Source organism: Chironomus tepperi, unplaced genomic scaffold (assembly GCF_022539635.2).
Source record: "Chironomus tepperi strain 1889 unplaced genomic scaffold, CSIRO-AGI_Ctep_v1 contig_12, whole genome shotgun sequence".
NCBI classification, from domain to species: Eukaryota; Metazoa; Arthropoda; class Insecta; order Diptera; family Chironomidae; genus Chironomus; species Chironomus tepperi.
The window spans coordinates 633,788-653,580 of record NW_027226134.1 but is presented as its reverse complement, the minus strand read 5'-3'; the positions used below and the strand labels follow the sequence as shown (position 1 = coordinate 653,580).

At 30.8% G+C, this 19,793-nt stretch overlaps 2 protein-coding genes across 2 annotated transcripts in view; one reads left to right on the top strand and one right to left on the bottom strand.

The window, feature by feature from the left end:
• LOC139088443 (uncharacterized) overlaps window positions 1-18,369 on the bottom strand; it is a 46,087-nt gene extending 27,718 nt beyond the window's left edge. Inside the window, exons 1-2 of the mRNA XM_070637667.1 lie at window positions 18,270-18,369; window positions 16,798-17,029 (exon numbers count right to left, since the gene is read on the bottom strand). Of these exons, the coding sequence (XP_070493768.1) occupies window positions 16,798-16,951 (154 nt within the window). The 5' untranslated portion in view covers window positions 16,952-17,029; window positions 18,270-18,369. The remainder of the gene's footprint in view (window positions 1-16,797; window positions 17,030-18,269) is intronic.
• The window catches only part of LOC139088171 (protein trachealess-like), an 80,631-nt gene continuing 68,389 nt past the window's right edge, over window positions 7,552-19,793 (top strand). The window contains exon 1 of the mRNA XM_070637275.1: window positions 7,552-7,564. The gene's annotated coding sequence lies outside the window, so the exon portion shown is untranslated. The remainder of the gene's footprint in view (window positions 7,565-19,793) is intronic.

Here is a 19,793-nt window from a genome sequence, read left to right as displayed (position 1 = left end):
TGATTTTCGCAAAATCTCGGTATACTTTTGGAAAAAATCGAGAGACTTCTAAGTTTGGCATTATTGGGATTCTTTTGGACTATTTTGAGTCTTAATATTCAAAGAAATTGTTATAATTAAGTTAGAATCCTTGGAAAAAGGATGAAATTAAGGAATAAACCATAGTAACGGTTTATAAAAGCTGATAATAAACTAGCTCGTGATTTACAGAGTAATTTTTAGTACAAAGGAATTATTAAGGATTACTCAGAGATTACTTATCAGTACTAGAGTATACAGTTCATCGCCACTATGGGCAATACATTGATACGGAGAATAGAATCTTATAAGGGATTATTGGACACAAGTCGTGTCAAGACTACAGAAACAGCATCGCTAAAGGAAAGTGAACCAGAGTCAACAGTACGGTTAAAGGACAATGGACAAGAGTCAACAGCATCGCATAAAGAAGATGGACCAAAGTCAGCAGTATCAGTTAAGCCAGCAAAGAACACAAATAGTGTCAGCAATACGGCAGCGACAGAGTAAGGAAAGATTAAGGGAGTTTCTTGCAGCACAGCGCAGCATTTTCAGATTTCAACAAAAACTGCAGATAATAATTGAAATTCCGACAAAAATAAATTCCAATCCTGTGCTTGAACCCGGAAACGAAAATATTCAAAATTTGTCAAAAATTCCAAAATTTCTATGGATTTTACGAATTCTTAAATAATTTGGATATTTTGAGGCTTTGTCGGGACACAGCAGCAAGGCTGAAAAGTACAGCATCGTCCCGTCAAAAATACAGCAGATGGCCGCCCAAATATTAGAATATGAAAATATAAAAAATAAATTAAATGTCCCTTTCTGTGACTTATTTAGGTAAGCTTTTGTCATGTGAAACACAACAAAAAAAGGAAAGTTTTTCGATAAGAATATTGGCTGACTTGCAACTCCTTTCGTTGAGGTTTTCATTAAAGTTGAAAAAAAGAAGCAACAACGAAATGGAATAAGAGAATATGTTGGACATGGGAATTGGACTTTGAATTGAAAAAGTTTTTTTTTTGTCTTATAATCAAAAATCTTTTTTGTGATCAGAAAATATGACCAAGTTTGTAGTTTCTTTTACTCGTGTGACTTTTGCTTTTTTGTTTTGTTGAGGTTAAAAGTTGGGTGATTTAATATTTTTTGGAGATGTAAAGGACTGTTGAGTTTTTTTCTAGTTGTATGGCGAGCAGAACAGCTCTAAATTGGATTTGTAAATTCTTTGAACTGATTTGGCGCAGATCTACATAACTCTGTGGTTTAAAGGTATTCTCAGCACAATTTTGACAAGAAAACTGTTGATTATAACAAAGCTCGAAGTCGACTCTGATTTTTTGTGGATTCCATATTAAATTCGAGTAAACTTCGAGCTCTGCGTTACAATTTCTCTTCGATCGACTTAGTGGCTGGCTGAGCAGCAATTACTCAGTAATCACACATCGTGAAGAGCTCGGATATTAAGCATTAGCTCTGTATGTAATTAATTTGGTTGCTTAAAACGATGGATAAATTGATGCTTTAATTCACGATTTTTGTTATACGAAAAGCACGCGGAATATAAATGGACAAATATTTGGATCTAGGATGAGTTGAATCTGGTGGAAGGTCGAATATCATCTAATCTAATATAGAGTCCTGAAGTCGGGATTTCAGACATTTATTCATCGTGTGGTTTTTGGGCAATTTTACTATAATCTTTAAACGAACTAAAATTCCACTATAAAGTTGCTATTAAGCTATTAAGCCATAATAATTAACATATTTCGATACATTTTCTTTTCTTCAAAATCCCAACAAGAAAATCAGCAATAAACACAAAAATAGCCATCAAAAAAATTTCACAATCGAAATCTACAAAAATATGATTTCCTTTACAATAATAAACACTATTTCTTCACGTTTTTGTATCAGAAATAACCATGCTAATGTGATTTATTTCCTGTCTATCGTTTTTGACGTATTTATGATAGAACGTCCAATAAATATCCCGAAATGAAAAATGAGATGTAAATTTAATTGGATATTTTTGCTTGATTTGTTTTGTTTTATCTGCACAGAAAAAATATTGAAGATTTTAACTCCTCTATTCATTAAACATGCCAAAGATAATTTATCGCTAGATGAAAAGGATTTTTAATTTTTCACGTAAATATTGTAAAATTTTGAAACATTTTTATTTAAAGTAAGTGAAATTTTTTTTATTGATTTATCAAGAAACAAAGGAGGGAATTTTACTTTTGTTTGTATGAATCTGTATGAATATGATATTGAATATATGTAGGCTGGCTATTTGTTTGGATATTAAAATAGTTTGAAGCCAATTTTATGAAATTTTGAAAAAGTTAATATAAGCCATTTTGAAGCCTTTAGACCGAATGCTCAGACAGAAATAACAGATACACCACCCTAGACTGGAATCCGCAAGGAAAAAAAACAACATTGAGCTTCAAAAGTTTGCGTACAACTGTGGAAGAATGTCAACTTAACGAGTGGTCCGACAATATGTGTATAACTAATAATACTGGGTGACAATGATTAAAGAATGTTGTTGACAGAGACAACCTTGTATTAAGTATTGGAAATAGGCAAACAAAAGCCAGCCATAGGAACAGCTTCAGACAGCATCTGAAGAAACATATGAATCACAATTGATCTGTACCGTCAGCGCAGTAAGCAAGTAAGTAAGTAAGGCGACAGTCTGAAACAGTGTCAGATGGAAAGCATTCACGATTCGTCGATCTTAAGTCTGGTTATATCTTGACATTCTATGATAAGTTCCCAAATCTCAAGTTTGTCATTAGATACAGTCATAGCTTGTTCCACACAGAACTCGTTCGAATAAACATATGATTAATACGCGAAACTTTAAAAAACCATAAATCTAGTTATCCTAACAAATGTAACATTAAGTTACATCATCTACCAAATCTCACATGAGAGAATTGATTTAAAAATCAAATTACTTTACAACTCGATTTCAATATGTTTTTCATGATAATCTAATATGAAAGTCCAATAGGAAGGAAAAAGTTCATTATTTTATTCAACATTGGGCCGCAACAACAGCACAAAAGAGTGATAAAATGACAACGAGGAAGGAGGAAGCAAGCAGAACTTATAGAATATATATTTTTTCGATTTAACATCACAATGTTATCTCCAATAGACACACGTCGGCCTCACAGTTCACTTAAAATTTATTTATTTGCCACAATTGAACATTTTTTTTCTCTTTTTTTCCCTTTTCATCTCAAGAGGATTAAAATTGCCATAGCTCAATAGTAATAATGATAAATTTTCGTAATATTAAATATTTTTTTTCTATTTTTATTAAGCACAAAATGCTTATTTCAAGTCAAAAACATATGCAAAGATTTAGATTATTGAATTACATTCAGAATTTTAGATAAATTAAGCATCGATGATTGTAGAGCAACATTGTTGCTGTGAATTAGAATAATTTATTGCTATTTTCAATTTAAAGTTCACGAAAAGTCAAATTCAAACACTTTGATGGAATTTTAACCTAATGAATTTAGTTATCAATTAAACTTAATTTTATTAACACATAAAATTTTACGATTATTAGTTAATTAAATGTCTGGTGTCAAGAATTCTGAAGATTTATTTCCTTAGAATGCTAATTAGATGAATGAAGATCAAAAGTAAATGACACATCTGGGAATACTGAGCACACTTTTTTCATCACTAAGTTCGTAATTGTCTGGTTTTTAGTCTACAATGAGCTTATTTTCTTACCTAAGCAACATATTAAGATTAAAAACAAATCAAACTTGATCTTTTACATTCAACATAACTCAAAGTATCACCTAAATATGATCGAAATGAGAGTCCAAATTTATTTGAAACCTTTTAAAATTGAAGAAATTGTTAACATGATCTTATGCATCAATGTCCTACACATCAATGTGTTTCCAAAGATTAGACACTCATTTAAAAATTTTACATTTTTCAGTTTGAGTGTCAATCCTCGTGTGTTTCTTCAATGGTACCCCAAATTAAGAGGAACAAAATTTTTTGTAATGAAAACAACTTCTTACAATTGTCAAGCAAAGTCATCACGAAGATTAATTCCTTTCGGCAATGAATTTTCACTGTTGGAAAATTTCTGCACATGACTCTGCTCCGCAATTTTTGAGCTCCTTGCTCAAAATTCGGCTTAGAGTCTCGCCTTGAACTATTCGGGTTCAGATGAGTTTCTCAACAATTTTTCATTAAAATTTATTCAAGTTCTGAGCAATCACAAGCTAATGTTGATATTTAATCTATTTCCAACAAACTTTCATAAGGGTCACAAAACTTTTTTTATACGGGCATTAAATCCTTTAAAATCATGATAATAAAATAAAATTCTATTAAAAAATCGCCACAAAGAAAACAATTTAATAATTTTCAAGTTTATGACAATTTTGTAGTTAAAAAAATAAGCCGTCAAAAAAAAAGTGAGAAATATACATTTTGCATTGTAAAGCGTAGATATAAAAACAAATAAATCATTGTCAATGAGTTACTTGAAAATTTTTTTAAATCACATTCAGACAAACAAATGAGTTTAATGCCCTTTTTTCACATACAATACGTACGGAATTGTCAGACCGCTGCTATTATTGAGGTGATTATAATCAAAAAAAATATCCGATCCAATTAAGTGATTTTGAGAAAAAAGTCTGAAAAAAAATCACGCGAGAGAGTAGAAATAAACAAAAAAAAAAAAAAAAACAGACACACTGTCATCCTCATCATTGACAGTGAGATATTATTATTGAGAACTAAAACAAATTTTTTGTCACAGAGAAGCAACTGCGACACTGTTACTCTCTGACTGCTCTCTAACATCAAAGTAATACGTAAAATAGTCAATCGATCAATCTGCAGCATCTCTAAATGAAATACAGACTTGTGTCATTAAAGTTTATTGATATTGCAAATTATATTGCATTTTAATATCTCCAATATGTAAGTGAATTTGAAGCTGCGCTTTGTCTCATCTTATCCACATTTACAATATTATTCTTTTGCCTGCAAAACGCTGATATTCATGTAAAAGATAAACAGCACAGAACTTGAAAGTGAACAGAATGGATGTTTTTCTCGCGTTTTTTCAGTGCTGATTTCAAAAGGGCAAATGTTAATAGTGTCTGCAGTTTGTAATGATTATCGTATTGCTTTGATCAGGATTGTTTGGTAATTACACTTTCAAATGATGCTAGAAGTGCAGTTATGATGAAACATTGAAATTTAATAGAAAATGTCTGCGATTTAGATTGCAGAATTCAATAAGCTATAAAAAAATATTCAATAAATCTACTAAATTGATCATCTCGAAACATTTTAAATTCAATAGAAATGTTCCTAGATTCGATTTATGTGGTTTTACCGATTTTTAAAAGGAATTTCATTTGAATATGTACTTGGAATTTGAATTTAAGGTAATAAGTTGTAGGAATAATGAGAAAATTTCCCCGATGATTCGAGACTCAACAAAACAAATCTTCATTCTGAGAATATTGGAATAATCATTGAGTTGAAACAAAAAACCATTCAGATACCATGATTTTTTTCATTTGGTACATGAAAAAGAATCTTTCATCCGGTGTCCATGATAATATTTGTAGTAAATCACTAACCGGGTGAAATAAACAAAAAAGTCTCCATCAGAGATTCCTCAAAGATGCTTTTATTAGCACCAAATGGTCGCTGCCACAATTTAATACTCATATGGCCGCTGGGTAGCTTTTCAATTCTTTGAAAGAGTTGTGATCATAGCTCGAAGTCCATTCGTATTTCATTTGAAGTCGATTCCACTTTTCCAAACAATATACTAGTCGACTATGAGCTAGACGAAGTATTTAGCATTTGTGTCGCTCAAACTAATGATTCCGGATTAAAATCGTCATCATGATACTAAAAACAGCTGATTAGCACTTCTGCTATTTTACACATCATGAGTTTTTAGAATTTATAAACTAAAATCCGAACGAAATCCCCTTAAAATGCGCTAAGAACAATTTATTTTGACACATATTTAATCATACTTAAAATTCTCTATCTGTTTGGAAATGCACAATTATGTGCATTTGGATATAGAAAAAAAAAGTAGAAAGAAGAAAAGATGCATTAACAGCCATCATTATATCACTTGTGTCACAATCAGAAAAGAAATGTTTTTCATGTGTGAAACATATCTGTAGATACACATACACAAAAAAAAACACAGAAAATATGAAATGAAATGAGGAATTTTCTATTTTGTAAAAAAATTATTATTTTTATATCTTTGTCTCCTTTATTTATCTTGTCGTTTATTTCTTTTCTTTTTATTATATATATCAAAATGTATATCGTGCGTGTTCTCTCTTTTGCCACTGTTCACAAAATATCATTTTTTTTTTATAAATTTGGCAACACGACAAAATCTCTTCACAGATATCGAAAATTCTCTCTTTTTAAATGAAAAGGAAAAAATCATTTTTCATTACAAATTTTTCTTTTTGTGAAAAATCATAAATAAAATAATCTTTTTGGGGTCGGCAAATATTAACCAGGAAATCTTGTCTGGATAAATGACTTGTTAAAGATACTTAATACTTGCTAATTCTTTAATACACAACGATTTTTCATGTTTTGAAAATGCTCTTTGGGCGACACAGGAAAAGGATTTTTTTTATTGACATGAAATTTGATATTTTTTAGGAATATTTTAGTTGTTTTTGGCTGATAATTAGCTGGGATAATTGTAAAGGATGTGAATTGCTGTAAATTGTTAATGATATGATAATTTCGTAAAATACTTGAAATATTTAAGGGCGCCAAGTGTTGTGTATCTATAAAAAGAAGGGTTTGATAAATAACTACAATTTTGCACTTCCTGCAATTAGATCCACAATCCTGTTTCCTTAGACTGTATCTTATAGTTTGTCCAAAGCCGCAGACCTGCATTTTTTGTCTGCAGGCTCCAGATTTGTATGAATTCTGATCAAAAGGCATCAAACTATTAATTAAAAGTTCTTAAATGTTTGATTTGACTTTGTATTCCAGAAAAATGCTTTTAAGAGCTTTAAGAAGTTATATGGAGAAGCTTGGGAGAAGCTCGTGGAAGACCAAACAACTATTGAAAGAAAGCTGTCGATAGAGACAGTATTGCACTTGGGTATGGAAATTAACAAACGGAAGCCAGCGACAGAGCTATCTTTAGGCGCCATCTGAAGGAAGCCATCCCTAGTGAACAAAAAACTGTTAAATTTACTCGTAAATTGGGCCTTAACTTGACGGCTTTATCTAGTTATAACGCATTTTTGTCACCTTGGGCATGGACGAGAATTGATCTGTATAGCCAGCGAAGTAAGTTCAATGTCATACAATTTACCCAATTTACAATATAAATCCATAATCATAATATTCATTCAAGGATTCAACCATTTGTTATAAGAAATTGCCAAGCGGAAGCCAGTGTTAGGGACAGTTTCAGTCGACATCTGTGAGAGACAAAGGACCCCAAATGATATGTATGGCCAGTGAAGTAAGTAAGTAAATAACCATCAAATTTCCTTCAAAATTAAACTTCAAAAAATTCTTCAAATTTCAATTAAAACAAAAACATTTTAAATCCAACTAGTCAATCCAAAAATAAAATGTTTTCGATTAAATCACAATCCAATAAAGATGCACGATCACATTTCACTTGTAGCATTTCGATATTTGTTTGAAAACATAAACGTTAAAGCAATTCAAAGAAAATAATTTTTCAAAATTGAATATGAATTTTGTATTTTGACTTTGTTTATTGTAATGTTGCCATAACACAAATCAAAAAAATTGTCTGGAGATCTATTAAATTCGAATTAAAATATCTTCACGTTTTTTGATTTATTCAAATAATATTCAGAAATTCAAGTTTATGTTGATAAATTGGTAATATGGTTTTTTATAGAATTAAATATCAATGTCTCAATTGTGATCATTATGGTGAAATTATAATAGACTCTAATTAGACTGAAATATATCATTTCATCTCTTCAAAAAATTATATGGCTCGTTTAGTGCGCTTAAGAGTTTTAGAAACATTGCTCGATTAAAGAAGAAAGATGAATAAAAAAATAGTAAAAAGGAATTTTTAAAAATTTTTTTGCTACAAAGTTAGTTGAATTTGATGAAAATGTACATGACTTCCTACTCCTTTGTTCAAGTTCTTTAAAATTTATGATTATCTTGATATTTAAATTTTGAGAAGATGTAAGATAATCCATATTTAAAGCAACAATTTCAAAACAATATGCTACATATCTCTAACAGGCGTAAGGCATGATTTTATGGTAAAAAATAACAATATGGTACCTAAAGGTGGTCTTATTAGGGAATATTAGGGTATTTGAGCGACACAATGTGACCCAAATGGACAAAACTTGTTAGAATTTGTTATTTATTTATTTATTTAATTATTATTCATTATCAAAGGAAAAGCTACTTTCACTAAAGTCATCAACTACACATTAACTTGTCTTTAACTACTTATAACGTAAATTTGTCAACTCGGGTAGAAATCCGTAAAAATCCGTATGGATTCGGTGATAAATGCAAGCCAAATTCATTCTGGCTTTCAAATGGAGCCTTGCATCGTTCAAGATATGAAAGCTTATTTTACGAACTCTGGTCATTTCTTGCAATTTTTAAGAAAAACTGATCAAAATGTTGATTTTACTGACATTTCAAAATTAAAATTTTAACAAAAACTTTTTAGCTTTTTATTCGCATTACACAAAAAATAGTTTGATTTGAGTTTGCTATTATGTCATAGTTATTTGTTTTACAATTCAAATTGCGGTGTTTTTTGGTAAATTATATTTCTTGTTTACAAACTAAATTAAATAAAATATAATTTGACATTTGCTGTAGATTTTTTTTTATCAAAAAATCAAGCGATTTGTAACTAAATTCACATGTTTTTACAGCAATTTTAAAACATTATTTTGCAGACTATACAAAAATTGAGTGGAAAAGTTGACATAATGTCTAGTTAATAACAATACTTATGGTCGATTAATGTCAAATTTTATGGAATTTTTCGGAGAAAATTTTGTCAAGTTCAGTAAAGTTATGTCAACTTTTCCATTTGGAAAACCCATAAAATTCTATATTTTCATCCAGAGTTTGTGGTCGACTCAGATTTCGTATGAAAAATTTGACTCAAGTTGACTTATATAAAATTTGACTCAATTTCGACCGCTGCTTCTATCAATTCCCTAAAATTCTACCTCAACACAATGCCAACCCTTTTTAAAACTACTAAAAAACCTCACTTAAAATTTCATAAAAAAATTTTCTCACATCATCACCACAAAAATTAAGTGTTATTAACCATATATTTGTGGACGTGACAGTTAAATGACAAGAATCCTTTCAACATTTCAAGTAGCACAGAGGAAAATTGAAAATTTTTTTCTAATGAGCAACAACTGAGAAAAGAGGACGGAAAACAAATCGAAGAATTTTTATCTTTTTTAAGTTTTTTTCAGTTCATTATTTAGAGAAGATTTGAGGAATTCCTTTCTTTTTTTTCAAAAAAAAAATCACTCAAAACACTTTTTTTTGTCTGTAAAGTTTCCTCATGTTTGGTGAAATAAACATTAATTGCTGGCGAAAAAAAAAATCATTTTCATCTTTCATGTGTGTGTCATAACTTAACAAGATGTTAAGTGACATATCTCTCATTTAAATTTGTAAATCTGATTTATTTATGCACATGAACTTTAATATTATTCTTATTTTTTTTTTGTATATTTTCATAATATGAACTCACAATTTTATTTATATTTATAAATTTATTTTCTTTTGATTCAAATTATCCATTTTATGAATTTTGGTCGCACTTATCACTTGATAATCTTATTATCCATAAAAAAATTATTTTATTCAGTTTTTATTTATTATTTTTCCATTAAAATTTTCCTTCACTATTTTTTTTACTCGATTCATCCGTCACGAGTTTCCGAGAGTAACTGTTTTTTAATAGGTTGTGTGCTGCTATATTATACCCACATCAACGAGAAAACCGAAATTGTATCGTTTGTTGAGTTCTCGTGTGCTTCACGAGATATATAGAATCTGTTATTTTTTTTTGTGTTTTTTGCTTGCTTTCCTCCCTGTGAATTGTGAAAAACTTTACGTTTCTTTTCTCAATTTCTCGTATTTGCAGTTAATACAAGCACAGAACGATTTGTTGTGTCTTTTTTTGATTCTCTCACGTTCAACATTTACTTTCACTATCCTTTCTTTCTCAATTTTTTTTTGTTCATATAATGACGAAGTCGATGATGCTACCGATGATGATCATACTTGATAATTTTATTCTAATTTTTCACGTGATGTTTTTTGTCGTCGCAATTGTATTTAAAATTGATACAAACTATTTTGTGATGTGAGAGAGAAAATCTCGCATTTTTCTCATATTTTTCATGTGATAATTTAATTTGGATGTACATATGCTGCTCCGTAGCTGAACTTTTTCATATTTATTTTGAAATATTTTCAAAAATTTTCTCTTTTTTTGCTCTTTTCAAAGTAAATATTTGAATTGTTTAACTTTTTGTTTAATTTTAATTTGAAAATTTTTAAAGCAGGATTATTCACATGTATCTGGTATAAATAATCATGCGGGACACAATTAGAGGTTGAATTAAGTTTTAACGGATTACTGTGAGATATGCTGGTTTGGGATGATAACTCTTTTATTCTTTGTGATTCGTGAATAACAATGTTAATAAGGAAAATGACATTGTTGAATTATTTTTACTATTCAAGGATTTTAAATGGCTTTTAAGGGCTTGACCTTCAGTGTTTTTCATTGAAATTCTGACACGACCTCGCAACTCTATTCCATAAATATATTTTATTGTCCTTCTATTCTATAAAATTCTCAAAATTATTTAAATTAAAATTTTTGAGCCCGCTCCTCTAGTCCTCTATGGGGTTGTCTTTCTATTACGTTAAGCTGGTACAATCTCGAAAATCCTCCTTTCCCCCTAAAAAGCGAACATAATAAGTGAATGATCCCTGACAGAAGAGATTCCGACAGAAGAGTTCATTCGGAAGCCATCAACACAGAGTTCAGAATACGATAAGTTTACTTTGTGTCACTTGTGCACTTTCCAAGCGATAACGAAGTTAAGGTCAAATTCAATTTAAATAAAATAATTTCTAAGAAAACTAAAATTTTGCATGCGCAAAAATTCTGTGAAAAAAAAAATACTTTAATTTGTATCCTCAAAAGGTAAAAATGAAATTTATACAGAAGTGTCATCAAGAATTAATTCCTAGAAGAACTTCGACTTTTAAAACGTTTTATGAAGAATTTCGTTTTCAGATACATTTGAATATTCGGAAAGTTCCACGAATTATCTAATTCGATATATTTTAGTTTAGTTAAATAAATTTTTTTAATTTAATACATTGTAAAGTAATACTGGCTCGAATTTGGAGATCTCGTAAACTTAAATGGGAAATTCACAAAATTCTTAATTGATCCCCTTGCTGAAAATATTCTTGATTTGTCTAGGATTGAGCAAGCAGTAGAATATATTTGACCAAAAAAGCGACGATGTCCAATTTTCGGTATTCTATGAATTTTAGTGATTTAAAACTAGATGTAATTAAAAAGAAAATGTCCAAAATTTGGCCATCTTTGTGCAGTTAAGGGCCATTCTTCTGAAAATCGTACTAAAAAAGCACAATTTGACTAAAAATGAAAAAAAAAAAAATTTTTCAGACATTAAAATTTTCTAGAAAAATGGATTTACAATTTATAATTGCTTTGGAATTCCATTCATAAAAAACTCTTGCAAATTGAAATTTTTTTCCAAAAAGAGATTTGACCTCCAAAACTCTCCCTAAATACGACCCTGGAATACTTAGTCAACTAAGTAATACTCTATGACTGTCAAAACCAATTGAAACAAATAACAAACTAAAATCTATGACGAATTAAATTTATTTCATCAAAAGTTCAAGAGTTTATGAAATTATAGATCATCTGTCATGTAATCTTGCGTAGCCTAATCATCTTTATTTTTTTATAGACCATAAAATATCACTCATGTTGAATATTTATGACAATTGAGAAGTTGTGAATTGTACACGCGTAAATTTTATTTTCTAATCTTTTTGAAGTAGATTTAGAATTTGTTTTGTGAATTTTAAAAAATTTGCATCTTTTTTTAAAATTTTCAAAATTATTTGAAATTTAAATTTTAAATATTTTAAATACATTCTTGAAAGTTCCATAAAATTGAATTTTTCTTGGAAAAATTGATAAAATCTTTAATAAATTTCATTTCCATTCATATAACTGACCTACATCTTCAAATTTAAATGCCAAATGCAGCACGTAAAGATTATGATTTTCAAGAACTCTTCTTTTCTTGTATGTTTTTCTCATCCATGTGTGTTCCATGCTCTATTTTTAACAAATTGTTCTGATATTGAATCAAATAATTTTACTAAATTGTGAGGAAGTGAGTAAATTTTAAGACATTACATGTGCTCGAAAAAACAAAACAAAACTTCCTTGTTTCAACAAGTTTAATGCAATAGATTATTAGAGTAAGTGTGGAGTAATCAATTTTTGAGAGTTCATTTTCACACTAGGACAGTGATTCTGAAATTATGTATGTTTTAGGATGATCTAGTATCTTCATCTTATTATACATGTTCAGGGTTTCTAACTGCAGAAAACTCATTTCTTATAATCAGTAAATTTTGAAAATTAAGTTTTAGAAATGATTGAGAATTTAAAAATTTAATATTTATCAGGAATCTGCAAAACTGCAGTTATGAAGACACCAACTACTCAGAAATCCTACATACTTGATCATAGGGTTCGCCCAGATGCACAGGCCTGCTGCATCTATGTGCATCTAATTTTGGCAAACCCTACTTGATCACTAGAAAAGTAATCATGGATACATCACAAACAATTTAGCAACATACCTAAAATACTCTAACATTTTCATATAAAAGTCATCATAAACAGTAAGAGACATGGTTCCTGGAAAATTTCCGGAAACTCATTCGAAAGTGTTAAGAACTAACTCTAGATAATCATGTACATTTGCGAATTTTTAGAATTTTGTGGAATTTGAGAGAATTGAAATTTGTATTTTTTAGCAAAAAGTCGAGAAATTTATGAAAATTTTATGAAAAATTCGGAACATCGAACATCATCAAACGAAAATTGGGACTGTTTAGGTTTAAAAGCCAACAAATCACCAATCTAGAGCATGGATTTCATATGTAGTATAGTTGACTTAAGTAGACTTATCCATACAAAATCTTTCGAGCTCTGCAGCAACCTACCTAGACACTGATCCCTATTATTATGTTTTTGCATAATTTTCAGAAGAATCTCTCGAAATCTCTTTTAATTAACACATTTAAGCATTCTCACTCTTGTGACTTTACATCAAACAACAAAATTCTTAACATTTTCCTTTCATTTGACTTTAGAATTAGCAAATGAATAGCAAGAAGTACGAATTGTTATCTAAATAATTCTCTAAACATTGCAATGTGCTGTCAAATAGTTCAAATACCTAAACTCAAAACAATGAATCTTTTATGTAAAGTCAGTCACTAATAAACTAAAAAGTAAAGCACAAAGAACCACCACAATGAAAATTTTGTATGAGCTGTCATAATCAGATGGCTAAGCTTAAGGCAATTTAAGCTCATGGAAGTTTTTTTGCTCTCTCAAGTCTGTTCAGCATATCAAAATCACAAAACAATGGGAATTGTGCATATTCATTTGTGTCTGTATGTGATTTATTAAATATGAATACACAAGCCGTGTGGAAAAGGTAAGATTATAAAGGATATTCCCATCATCATTTGTGACTTTTCTTACACACTCTAAGTCAGTGGTGGGCAACCTGTGTGCTTTAACGAGTTGAGGCGGCAGTCGATCTGACTCGGTGGCTGATCAAATGTCAAGTTTTTCATCTTCCCGTATTAATTCCTGTTTTCACTAACAATACAGCTGATGACCAAAGTTGTGCCGGGATAAGGACTTTAAAGAATAGATTAATATTTTCAAATTACTAGCTTGTAGGTTGCCAGCCCCACAGACAGGCTAGGTATAGTAGGTTTACAACTTGCTATATTCGGAATTCAACTGTACAAAGAAGACTACAAGAGAACTAGTGTGTTGCAGCACATCTTGGAGATTAACCTCGACTAAAACCTTACATTGTTTACTGTTCTTGGCAGCTCCAAAATTATTTAACGGCAAACTAATTCCGAGTACCGGATTCACCCGGCATATGGCGCATTATACAGCTTAAAACACTTTTTAACATCCAAGAGGAACCAAAGTTATGTTGCTTTCCCAAGTGGAACAGAAACACGTTATAACTAGTTGAAGACAAGTTAATGTCCAGTTGATGACTAGTTCTATCCCATTTTTGTTCTCTTAGAAGTGTCCCGCGTCACACAGGTTGCCCACTATCAGAGTTGCAAAAAAAAGCACCTGTGACAAGTGAAAACCATAAAAATTATTGATAATTTGTACGGTTTTGGTTTTCTTACAAAACAATACAAATTATCAAAAATTTGAACGTTTTTTTGCCTGTCTCCGGTAGGGTTTCCAGAATTCCTGTTCCCGTGAAATTTCGGGAATCGGGAAAGGGAACGGGAATGGCCTTTGGAAATTCCCGTTTTTGGAAACCCGAGTCTCCGGTGCCTATTTTGCACACAGATTGCCCATCACTGCTCTAAGTGCTTCCCATTCATAAACTTAACAATGTTGATGTTTGTTTATTAATTTAACTGCATTCAAGTGGATCTACTTCAAGACGAACAAACATAAACATATATAAAAGGAAGATCCTTACAACGCCAGTCTGTACTTATGGCATTGTATTGTATTGTCCAATTGTCGTTAATAAGAATGCTGATAAAACAAAATTTCTTCCTACTGTATATTTCTATATATTCACTTTATCAAGCCTTCACATTTTTGTTTTGTGTACATACATACAGTTTGAAATAACAACAACAATAACAATAACGAATGTGTGATCTTTTAAGCCTCTTTTATCAAAAAGAAAAGAATAAAATAAAAAAAAATTGACTGTCGACGACAACGAGTTGATTCTTAACGACATAATAAGATTGTCGTTTACGTGTATTTTTATTGGAGATAATGGACGATATATGTTTAATACTTATAGTTCTTATTTATTTCAAACTAAATTTCACGAATGAATTGAATAGTGCTGAGTAATATCGTGATTCCAAACCTTATACATGCATTCCATTTTTCATTCATGCGAATGTGAGGGGAATCTACAGATGCCGGCTAAATAATTCATTAATTTTTGAGACTTGTTTTTTTTATTTTCGAAATTGTTGTCACTACAAATAAGCGATAAGTGAATGGCAATTAAAAATTTTTGTGGAATTTTAGTCGAAGTTCCACGAAGTTGAATAAGTGAGTTTGGTATATTTTTGGCTGAATATGGAATGGCATGAAGATCAGTTTGGTGGTGTGAGATGCTAGGTGAATGACTATATCACGGAAAATTGAAATGAAGCTACCTGCAAGCTAAGTAGCAAGGCAAGTTTAGGCTTATTTGGTGTGGTCAAAATTTTACACAATGCACTTCAGTTCCATATTAAATCTGAGTTTTGAATGCTCAATCTGATAATGGCAAATAGCAAATTCTTGCACTTCCTAGCAGCACAATGTGACGAATCGAATTTTTGCCGAAAAAATTAGCCAAAATTCGCAATTACGATGTGATCAGCCTAACTTCACATCATTCTGTTAATATGGTAACATACCGGTATTCTAGCTGGTATGCTGTGCGGTTCGAGACTTACTCAGTCAAAAAAACAAATATGACGTATCCTGAATATTACAAATCGGTAAATCGATCCAAAATCCGGAATAATATCGGATTGCATACAATTTAGTCTTAGGATTCTGGGAATCTTTATCCATGGATTGAAAATTCTAACCAAGTCGGCTTGTCTGACCTGATGCGAATTGAAGCCAAGTACGACTCGAAGTTAGAGTCAAGCCGACTAAGTCCGAGAGCTAAGTCCGAGTCACGCCGTCCGAATAAGGTATCATCGAATCAGAGTCTCGGTGGCCAGAGGATGGATTTTTGATCGATCAACAATTTGTGCTATTCGGGTATGTACAGCAGGAACTATATAATAATCAGACCTTCTCAGACCAGATTACTAAGCAAGACTACACATTTCTCCTCATTTTCAAAAAATATCTTTAAAATAATCTAACAAACACCAAATTATATGCAAACTCTCTTGTTACCTTGAAAACATCCTCGCCGTGCCTTTTTGAACTTTCCTTGTCGTATGCCAAAAAACATTTTTGTCAAAACATAAAACAAATTTATGGCGCTTAAATTCTTGATTAGAAGGTTCGTCCGAGAGATAACTTCATGTGTACAATACAAATTTTTATATATTTTTTCATAATCTTTTAATGCTGATTATTATTATTCAAATTAACACAGTGTATAGACACAGACATGTGGTCCGGAATGTATGGGGTCATTAAGACGAGTTCACGTCACTTACTAATTTAAAAGAAATAATTCATAATTGAGACAGTGAACACAAAAGAGAAGGCAAGATGGCATGTATGGCATTAAAAGTTAATCAATTAAAATTCGCGGAAGTAAATAAGTGTAGCAACAAATGAAACTACACAAAAAAACAAGAAGAAGTTCTTACCATGCAGCGAATGATGATGATGATTGCAATATTTCCCATGCTCTATACTATTCAAATTCGATTGACATACATTACACTTGTCGATTAATACTTTCATCTCACTATCATGTGCTTCACAAATATTTTTTTGATTTGTGCTGGTGTGCTTCCCCATGATATTTACAAATTATGATATAAAAATATATGTATATGAACACTTAGATGGATATTGTACGGTTAAATCACTAAATAACTAAAAACAAAAAATTGAACGAAATATATGCTTTTTTAGCGCAACTAGTTTCAATAAAGGTAGCTTAATAAATCACTTTGTTCATTCGGCTGGAATCTGAGATTTCAAGCAACTCTTGAGCAATCAGACATAGTAGAGAACTTTAGTTTGTTTTAATAGCTCAAATTCATAAACTAATTTCGTGAGTTGAAGTGGCTCGGTGGCGAAATGGTTTAGTATTTCGGTATCTAACTATCAACACCGACCCATCGATCATGAGTTCGAGACTCGACATGGGCAATTTTAAAATCGTCCTTTTTCAAATTATACAAATCATATGTAGTGGAAACGCAGCTTTACAGGTCCCTTTGAAGCCTTTACAGGCAGGATTGTCATCAAAGGAGTGATTCCGAATCCCACTATAAACTGTAGCACTAGGTTTTAGCGGATGATCTGGCGGATCCGCACTCGTTAAACTATCATTAGTCATGAAACTCATATGAACACGCAGCTATGGATCTTTAAGGTCTGAACATCTACTTTTTATAGCTGTTGTCGGGCATTTTAAAGTTTGAAATCGAGGCATAAATGCTATAATTAACAAATTTTCATTTTGGTTTACAAAAACAACACGTTTTTTCATTGTTTTATAATGTTCTTTAATGTTATCACAGTGTTTTCTGAACAAAATTTAAATTTGTCGTAACTGGTTAAAAGGTTTTGAATCATGAAAATCCTCTAAAAGATGAAATCCATAAATAATTTTTGGAAAATTACTTGGACTTTACTGGATCTTGCTTGGAGGTCAGAAAAGTGACTTGAAGCTTACTGGATCATGTTTTAAATCGGAGAAATGATTAGAACTTTACTACATATTTATTTTAAGTCTGAAAAGAGACTTGGGCCTTTCTAAATCTTGTTTTTTGATCGGAAAATGACTAGAATCTAGGATCTTCTTTTAATTTCTCGGAAGTTACCTGGAATTTATTGAATCTTGTTTTTTAAATCTGAAAAGTGACTTGGACGTAACTGAATCTTGTTTTTATCGTCAAGGAAGTGACTAGGACCTTACTGGATCTCGTTTTTAGGTATGGAAAGTTACTTGGACTTGGGAAGTGATTAAGACCTAACTGGATCTTGTTTTGTTAGTCGTTGAAAGTTACTTGGACTTTAGTGGATCTTGTTTCTTGGTCGCATTTATTAATCAATTACTGATCGCTGTGACAAACATGCGCTTAAATGACTCGATTAGAACATGTACTTTTGTAATTTTTTTTGTCATAAAAAATCAAGCTGCTGTCATGTATATTCACTATAGCTGCTATTGATATCTCGCTTATATCATTGGATACATATTGTAGATATCATTTAAATAAACAAAATTGAATTATTTATACAAGTGATATATTAACAAACTAATTTGTAATTGTTTGAATTTCACACTTTAAAGACGTCTTTTTGTGTCTTTTTTTTGATGATAAAAGAAGATCTCACAATTGCAATCTATTATTATCTTATAATTCAACCAATTAAAGTCAATAAAAAGTATCTCAGTTTTATAACATTATAGAGAAATTATCGCATAAACTCAATTTTACACATTAAAACAACAAAAAATCTCAATTTCTATGTCTTTATATTGATCTGTAATGAAGGTAGATTTCAACTGAACTAAACGACATTCTAAAAAATACTGATCTTTATTGTTGTGTATTCTTTTTTTATTTTTTTGAAAAGAGAAGATTTTATTTTTGTGTTCATCAAAATATATTAATGTTTATGCACAGAGGGATCTCTCAGTATTTCTCTGGCTTTAAACATACAGCCTAGCATGTGATAATGTGTTGGAAAAGTGCATGAATTTTTATTTTAAATTGTTTGTGATATTTTGTGATGATTCACAATTCACAGATTATAATGTGAATGGAAGATGCAAAAATACAAATTGTAGCTGCAGGAAATTTGAGATGGAATATAATGTATTTGGATGCTGTGAATAATGTAACGTATTTTATATTTTTGAGGGGATTTTCGTGAACAGTTCAAATGTTTTGAGGTGGAACATTTGTGGTGTTCTGATTTGAATATATAGAATATACAGAAACTGTGAAATGATGAGTGTGATTTACTTATTTTATTAAAAAAGCAAGCTAAAAACTCAATTTTCAATACAGGGTTAATATACTTACTTATTTCGTTGGTTGAACAGATCAGCCGTGCCTGCATGACCTCTCTTAGTTGGTGTTGAAAACTGTCTCTATCGCTAGCTGCTTTCATTTTATGGGAATGAAAAATGAAATAGGCACCGTGATGTGATCTGGAAAGTGTTTTACCAAACTTTAGGATTATTTATGGAAGTTAAGTGTCTTTTTGGAGTAATTAGCAAGGTACTCAAATTTGTAGAGATAACTCGAAAAACGTCGGTTCAAATCCTACAATTTCTTCATTGATCCTTTTTCAGAAGTTTAGATACATCAACTGCTTAATCCCCAATTGATCAAAAATACTTTAGTGCAAGTCAAGTGCTAGCTAGTTAATGTCCAGTTTATGCTTGTCTACTTGCGAATGTACGGGAGCTAGACGAAATTGAATTTCGGGGTTACGTTGGATTAATGAACGAGTAAAGAATGAGAGCTAACACTATCAACTTACTTACTTACTTACTTACTTCGCTGGTCGTACAGATCAGTTGTGATCCATGACCTCCCATGGACTTACGATATATCAACTTGGATATATCAACTTACGAACGGAATATAGATTAAACAGACCTGAAAGTATCAAT